Source organism: Cervus canadensis, chromosome 2, assembly GCF_019320065.1.
Source record: "Cervus canadensis isolate Bull #8, Minnesota chromosome 2, ASM1932006v1, whole genome shotgun sequence".
Lineage (NCBI taxonomy): Eukaryota > Metazoa > Chordata > Mammalia > Artiodactyla > Cervidae > Cervus > Cervus canadensis.
The window spans coordinates 31,808,161-31,816,525 of NC_057387.1; the positions used below are offsets into that span (position 1 = coordinate 31,808,161).

General features: G+C 48.1%; 1 protein-coding gene across 1 annotated transcript in view; it reads left to right on the top strand.

Moving 5' to 3' along the window:
* The window catches only part of KCNA10 (potassium voltage-gated channel subfamily A member 10), a 14,940-nt gene extending 9,327 nt beyond the window's left edge, over positions 1-5,613 (top strand). The window contains exon 2 of the mRNA XM_043447065.1: positions 4,006-5,613. Coding sequence (XP_043303000.1) covers positions 4,062-5,594 — 1,533 coding nt within the window. The 5' untranslated portion in view covers positions 4,006-4,061 and the 3' untranslated portion in view covers positions 5,595-5,613. The remainder of the gene's footprint in view (positions 1-4,005) is intronic.
* The last annotated feature ends 2,752 nt before the right edge of the window (positions 5,614-8,365 follow it).

Sequence of the window (8,365 nt, forward strand, 5' to 3'; positions counted from 1 at the left end):
CCCTGGAGAAGGGCATGGCAACCCACTCCAGTATTCTTGCCTGGAGAATCCCATGAACAGAGGAGCCTGGCGGGCTACAAGTTCACTGGGTCACAAAGAGTCAGACATAACTGAGCAACTGAGCATGCATACATGGAGCAACTGTACAGGAGGCTCAGCAGACCTCAGAACCCTCTGAGCTTAACACTGTTCTCCCTCCTACACCACCTGACCCTCTTCAGCCACCCCTGGACCTGTCACTTTGAGCTGGAGGTGGAAGCAGCAAAGAGGAGAACAAGAATGGGGAAGGAAAATGGTCTGGTTCCCAGGAAAGGAAGTTAATTTGGCCCAAGAAGCTCTCCCTCCCTTCCACATTGCCTCCCAAACCCTGATAAGAAGGAGCAGGCTCCTAATAAGGACCCACTCTAGCCACTTGGAGCTGTCCCAGACCCCCGGCTGGTACCCCTTCCTCTGTCTGGATAAAATGGGGTGGGATTCATGCCAAGAAGGAAATAAACCCAAAGCTTCGCCCAGGGTCAAGATCCCAAGCCAGAAAGTACAGCTCTGAATCCACAAGGCAGACACAGAACTGGATTCCTGGTCCCACCTCTGCTCAGCAGCCCAGTGCCCCAGGATTGGCTCCCTAAACCATCACAAGGACCACTTCAAAGAAGCAGCAAATATTCCTCCAGGGCTGACCGTGTGAAGGGTCAGGATTCCAGTTCACAGCAATGGGCTCAGGTCTAGGAGTTCTTAACCGCAGCTCCATCCTGCCTTCCAACACTCTACAGCTCACGTGGTACCTGACACTCTCAGTGGTGGGTACATCCTCCCAATTCCACAATCAAGAGGCTGAAGTCCAGTGAAATTAGGTGGCTTGCAAAGGCCACACACTCTCATGAGATGGGATAGGTGTTCAACCCATCCTGGCCACTCTAACCTGAGCTCTTGGCCCCACACGTTGCCCCTGAACTGAGGAAAGAGGGTGTGGGGCCGAACGAGTTCTGAACTCTCACACTTCTGAGGCCCCGGGCTGCAGCTCCCCAAGAGGCCTCAGCTTCCATGCAGGGGGCCCCGTGATCTAGTAGGTCTACGAAGCAGGGAGGCAGGTTCATGTCGGGTCTCTGTGCCACTAATTGTGTGAACTTGGGAAGGTCGCTCGGCTCCTGTGACTCAGTTTCCCCACCCATGGATGGAAATCACATTTTCCACCCTCATATGACTATTGTCATTTAAGTGAAGGTGAATAAGTGAACATGGAATCACTTTGAAAAGAGTACAACCATGTGCACTGCAGGTTACCCTCGTTGTCTGTAAATGAAACTATGTAAAGCTGTAACCACTACAGACTTTACCTGTCTCCCACTGTCACCCCCAGCCTGCCTGGTTTAAGTGTTCTCCTGCTGAAGTCAAAGCTTGAATGGACCTAAAGAAGGAATCTTAGTCTATGTTTGTAGATATCCAAGCTCACTGGCATGTTCTCCTTAACCCCATCCCCAAAACACACACACACACACACACACACACACACACACACACTATTACTTACTTTCCACTGCCTACAAAGACTTATAAAGAAATCATTCCCCATAAACATCTTGGACTTACAGAATGGCCATCATTAAAAAGTCTACAAATAATAAATATTGGAGAGGGTGTGGAGAAAAGGGGGACTCTCCTACACTGTTGATGGAAATGTAAATTGGTGCAGCCATTATGGAAAACAGTATGGAGGTTCCTTGAAAACCTAGAGTTGTGATATGATCCAGCTATCTCACTCCTTGGCATATACCCAGACAAAACTATAATTCAAAAAGATACGCTCGGCATCTTGATGTTCATAGCAGCACCATTTATGATAGCCAAGACATGGAAATAATCTAAATGTCCACCACCAAATGTATAGATAAAGAACATGTGGTATATAAATACAATGGAATATTACTCAGCCATCAAAAAGAATGAAATAATGCCATCTGCAGCAACATGGATAGATCAAGAGATTATCATACTAAGTGAAGTCAGTCAGAAATAGAAAGACAAATGCCAAATGCTATCCTTATAAAGCTCAACATTCAGAAAACTAAGATCATGGCATCTGGTCCCATCACTTCATGGCAAATAGATGGGGAAACAGTGGAAGCAGTGTCAGACTTTGTTTTTGGGGGCTCCAAAATCACTGCAGATGGTGACTGCAGCCATGAAATTAAAAGACGCTTATTCCTTGGAAGGAAAGTTATGACCAACCTAGATAGCATATTAAAAAGCAGAGACATTACTTTGCTAACAAAGGTCCATCTAGTCAAGGCTGTGGTTTTTCCAGTGGTCATGTATGGATGTGAGAGTTGGACTGTGAAGAAAGCTGGAGCCGAAAAATTGGTGTTTTTGAACTGTGGTATTGGAGAAGACACTTGAGAGTCCCTTGGATAGCAAGGAGATCCAACCAGTCCATCCTGAAGGAGATCGGTCCTGGGTGTTCATTGGAAGGACTGATGCTGAAGCTGAAACTCCAATACTTTGGTCACCTCATGCGAAGAGTTGACTCATTAGAAAAGACCTTGATGCTGGGAGGGATTAGGGGCAGAAGGAGAAGGGGACAACAGAAGATGAGATGGCTGGGTGGCATCACCAACTCGATGGGCATGAGTTTGAGTCAACTCCGGGAGCTGGTGATGGACAGGGAGGCCTGGCGTGCTGCGATTCATGGGGTCGCAAAGAGTCGGACGCGACTGAACTGAACTGAACTGATCCCTTATATGTGGAATCTAAAATATGACACAAATCATAAAATATCTATGAAATAGAAACAGACTCACAGACAGAAAACAGAATTTGTAGTTGCCAGAAGGGAGGTAGTTGGGGGGTTAGGGAAGAATTGGGAGCTTGGGATTAGCAGATGCAAACGCTAGTATATATAGGATGGGTAAACAACAAGGTCTTACTGTATAGCACAAGAAACTATATTCTGTCACCTGTGATAAAATGTAATGGAAAAGAATATACATGAAAAACTGAGTCATTTTGCTGTACAGCAGAAATTAACACGTTTAAATCAACTATACTTCAATAAAATTAAAAAAAATAAAAAACATCTTAGACTTAGGCCCAAAAAACATCAGTAGCTATGGAGTCCCCTGGTGGTTCAGATGGCAAAAAATGTCTGCCTGTAATGTAGGAGACCAGGGTTCGATCCTTGGGCTGGAGAAGGAAATGGCTACCCACTCCAGTATTCCTGCCTGAAGAATTCCACGGACAGAGGAACCTGGCAGGCTACAACCCACGGAGTTGCAGAGTCAGACACAACTGAGCAACTAACTCTTTCACTTTTGTTGGCTTCTAAAGTCGTTGTTATGTGGGGAAGTTCACAGAAATAATGGCTATAACTTAATGATTCCTCCACCAAGCATTTTACACGTGCTGTCTCAGTTACTGTATCCTCTAAACAACCCTAGACTTAATTACAGAGGAGGGGCTAAGGCTTACTGCTGGGAGGACAGTGCTTGTCCACCCAGCCTCCATCTTCATCCTTCCTAACAGAATCCCAATTGGGTCCAAGAAGTAGTGGTGGTGGTGATAAGAATTGGTTCAATTCTAGACATATTTTGATGATATAATACCCAAGAGGATAGGTAACAGACTGGCCATAAAGTGTGAGAAAAAGGAGTTAAGGGTGAGATTGGGCACGAAAAGTCTTGGGTAAACTGGAAAACTTTGAACAAATACAAAATTACACATTTTATTATCATGACCTCTCTCTGTCATTGCATGTGGAGACTCTGTTTGGATGGAGGAAATTTTCCCCCCTCAGTCCGGCTCTGTCTTTCCAATTTCTTCTCTCATTACTAGTATGCAGACTCCAAGGGTGCAAACTGGTTTCAAGAAGAATGTTGCCAAAATAACCACAAGGTTCCATCCTGAGCTAAAAATAAACCATTTTTTGACCTATTGGTAAACCTCATTTCAATGATCAAGAACCAGCTGAACCCTGTACTAGCTCTTTCATGATGCCCTTCTTCCTCTCCACAGCTCACAGCAGGCGGGGAAGACTGAGGGTCTTCATGCTGTTTCCCTGATCTCCTAGGATGGATGTGTGTGGCTGGAAAGAAATGGAGGTTGCTCTGGTCAACTTCGATAACTCAGACGAAATCCAGGAAGAACCAGGCTATGCCACAGACTTTGACCCAACCACCCCAAAAGGCCGACCTGGGAGCAGCCCCTTCTCCAACTGGAAGACCCTCATCAACGATAGCACCAGCCATGAGACGGTCTTCTCCAAGCTCCCAGGAGACTACATTGATTCCCCAGGGCCTGAGACAGTGGTCTTAAATGAAGGAAACCAGCGGGTGATCATCAACATTGCTGGCCTGAGGTTCGAGACCCAGCTCAGAACCCTCAATCAGTTCCCAGAGACCCTCCTGGGAGACCGGGAGAAAAGGATGCAGTTCTTTGACTCCATGAGAAATGAGTATTTCTTTGACAGGAACCGGCCTAGTTTTGATGGGATCCTATACTATTACCAATCTGGTGGGAAGATCCGGCGCCCAGCCAATGTCCCTATTGACGTCTTTGCAGACGAGATCGCCTTCTATGAGCTGGGCAGTGAGGCCATGGACCAGTTCCGAGAGGATGAAGGCTTCATCAAAGATCCTGAAACATTGCTCCCCACCAATGACATCCACCGGCAGTTCTGGCTCCTCTTTGAGTATCCTGAGAGCTCCAGTGCTGCCCGTGGTGTGGCTGTGGTCTCCGTCTTGGTCGTGATCATCTCCATCACCATCTTCTGCCTGGAGACTCTTCCTGAGTTCCGAGAGGATAGGGAGCTGAAGGTGGTGAGAGACCCCAGCCTCAATATGAGCAAAACAGTCCTCTCTCACACCATGTTCACTGACCCTTTCTTCATGGTGGAGTCCACCTGCATCGTGTGGTTCACATTTGAACTGGTGCTCCGGTTTGTGGTCTGCCCTAGCAAGACTGACTTCTTCAGGAACATCATGAACATCATTGACATCATCTCCATCATCCCCTACTTTGCAACCCTCATCACGGAGCTGGTCCAGGAGACAGAGCCGAGTGCCCAGCAGAACATGTCCCTGGCCATCCTGAGGATCATCCGCCTGGTGAGGGTCTTCCGCATCTTCAAGCTCTCCCGCCACTCCAAGGGGCTGCAGATCCTGGGGCAGACACTGAAGGCTTCCATGCGGGAGCTGGGGCTGCTCATCTTCTTCCTCTTCATTGGCGTCATCCTCTTCTCCAGCGCGGTCTACTTTGCCGAGGTGGATGAGCCAGAGTCCCATTTCTCTAGCATTCCTGATGGCTTCTGGTGGGCAGTGGTCACCATGACAACTGTGGGCTATGGGGACATGTGCCCGACCACCCCAGGGGGGAAAATCGTGGGCACTCTGTGTGCCATCGCAGGGGTCCTCACCATTGCCCTTCCTGTGCCTGTTATTGTCTCCAACTTCAACTACTTCTACCATCGGGAGACTGAGAATGAGGAGAAGAGCATCCCAGGAGAAACTGACAAAGTCCTCTACAGTGCGGGCTCAAGAATGGGCAGCACAGACTCTCTTAGCAAGACCAATGGTGGCTGCTCTGCAGAGAAGTCCAGGAAGTGATATCTCCAGGGCTTCTTGGCCCCGAGTCTCCCAGGTCTCTCTGTCTCTCTCTCTCCTCCTCCCACCCCTTGCTCTCTGTCTTTCCAAAATATATCATTTGTGACCACAGACCATCTTTGATTGGAAACTATTTTAATAAACTGATACTTCTGCTCTATTTTCTCAACTGTTTCTTTTCAACTGACTGTAGAAAGATTCCACTCTCCTTTCCTGTAAGGGGGGAGTTCAGGTCCTTGGGCCTCACCTGTGGTGTCCAAGACCAGCAATGTCGTTGTCACCTGGAAGCAAGGAAATGCAGACTCCAAGCCCACCTCAAACCTGCTGAAGCAGAATCTACATTTTAACAAGACCCCGGTAACTGTCACATTAAAGATGAAGAAGCGCTAGCTCTGGTCTTCCTAAGAGGAAGCACCTTGAAAGGCCAGGAATGGCTGGGAGCAATGAGTAAGAGCTCAGAGTTGTTTTAATAATAGTACCATACACTTGTGTAGCATTGCTTACATTTTCCAAAGCCCTTTCACCTACATTATCTCACTGCATCTAAAAATAACCAGTAGAACAGACCAGGAGACAGCAACTTACCTAAGGTCACCCAGAACCGTGAATAGTCAGTGCTGGAACCCAAATCTCCCATCTGCTGGTCTTGACTATTATTTCCATGTTGTAGGTGAACAAACCAGAAGACGGCAACTTGCCTAAGCTCTCTCAGAATGGTAAACAGTCAGTGCTGGCACCCAAATCTCTTACTTGCTAGCCAGGTGCTCTTTCCACGTGAGGAGAGTGTGATAGAATTGAGGACAAGGCGGAGAGGAACCCGACGGATCTGTCTTTCAGAGGATCCAGGCAGCACATTTCCAGACAAGCACTATTTCCGTGCAGCCTGGGAGGCAATTCCGGCCTGGCCTCCTTCTCCTCAGTCCCTCCCTTGGGCAGTGGACAAGCAGAAACATTCTCTTGGCCCATCTCCATGAATTTGTGCAAACACTGGGGATCCTGTGTGTGGAGAGCATATATACCAGGGCCTCAGAGAACTGCTCCAGGAAAATGTACAGGGCCACCTACCTTGGGGTTCAGCTCCCCGAGTCACTAGGAATTGACCAGTAGCCTGTGGGGCAGCTGGGGTGGGAGCAGCAGGACCCTTAGACATGTGTGCAGAGGCCAGTCCCTATCCCCAAGAAGAGCGGTTGTCACAGGAACTGAGGAACTGCCTTCCTGGGAGAGGATCTTGCTCAGCCCATCATGATCCCAGGATTAGGAAGTGGAGTTGGGATTCCCCTGAAAGCAAGGAAGGAAGTCTCTACTCTGTCTCTCCCCCTCACCCCTCAAGTTAGGAAGCCCGTCCCTTCCTCAGATCAAATAACAAATGTCTGGTCACACTTCAGAGAGTCAACACCAGAATGCCCCTGGGCATTGCACAGTTCCACTTTATACAACTCAAACCATACGCCCTCAGCATTTAACCTTGGAACATACCCAGTTTCACACAACCCTGGGAGACACAGCACTGTAGCCCCAGGTACCACCATACAACTTCCACTTCCAGGGTGACTAACAAATGAACTGGTGTGGGGGAAAGCTGATCCTCTCCTCTCCTATGTCCTTAGTCTAGGCCCTAAGAAACTGGACTTAGTCACCTTAAGTCTCCATCCTGCTCTAAAAGTCTCAGTCTCCTTCTTGCACTTGTTAACTCCAAGATGTAACTTGGCACTGAGTCAGAGAAAGATCTGGCCTTGGCTTTACAGGCCTTGGAGCTGGGCCAGCAGGACTCCTGACCCAGACCTGAGCCTCAGGGTTCTGAACTTTGGTATACCTTCCTCACAATTTCCTAAGTTCCCTTTCAATTTTCTTCTTGAGATCATTCTCCAATTCTCTTCACACCCTTTGACTTCCAAGCATAGGGTTGACCAGATGTCCTGGACTCACACCTTGAGGATTACCCTGAAGCCCTGTGTCAGGCTCCAGTGCCAGGATGGTGGTCTGGTGAACAGATTGCTCCCACTGTCTGGGGTGGCATGTCTCTTACAGGCTCACACAAGCTCAGATGCCAGGATGGTGATTGGCATTCTGATTTAGGGGTGATGCAAATTTTTATATACACCAGGGCCCTTGCAAAAACTATTTGCCCAGAATCTAAAGCATATTTGACAAAAGAGCCCACATGCCTGCATTCTGCCTTCTGGGAGCCACGTCATCATAATCCTTTATACTAAAACCTCTCCCCACAGAGAAACCCTTTACCCTCTCACGTCAGCCCTCCAAAGTAGATATTATTACCCTCATTTTGCCATATGAGGAAACTGGTTCAGAGAGGTTCAAGGGCACACAGCCAGAAAGCAGTAGAGAGGGATGTGAATCTAGGTCTCTTTGATGTTAAAATGTATCCCACCAGGCTGCCTACCCAGAGCATCCTAACCCAGAGAACAGCCTCTGCTGGAGCGAGGAAGTGGGGTTGTGTCATGATACAGACTGGGCACATTCCTGGGAGCAAGTAGGCTCTTCACCTAAGGCCCCTATTTTCTTATTCTCTCTAATTTTATGTTCAGAGGCTGTGCCACATGTTGCCTTACAGCTTCACATATTGCAAACAAGGTAAGATACTTAGATTCCAGAGCAGACTGGACCAGTGTCCCCAGAGGCCAAGACAGAGCCCTGGAGCCGCAGCCATTCTCTTCCTGGGATCCTGTAGGAAGAGTCCAGTCTAGCAGGGCGGAGGGAGCCACTCTTCTTCTCCAGTCAATCCATTTATCCCCAGAAGTTAAGAGGACTGATCA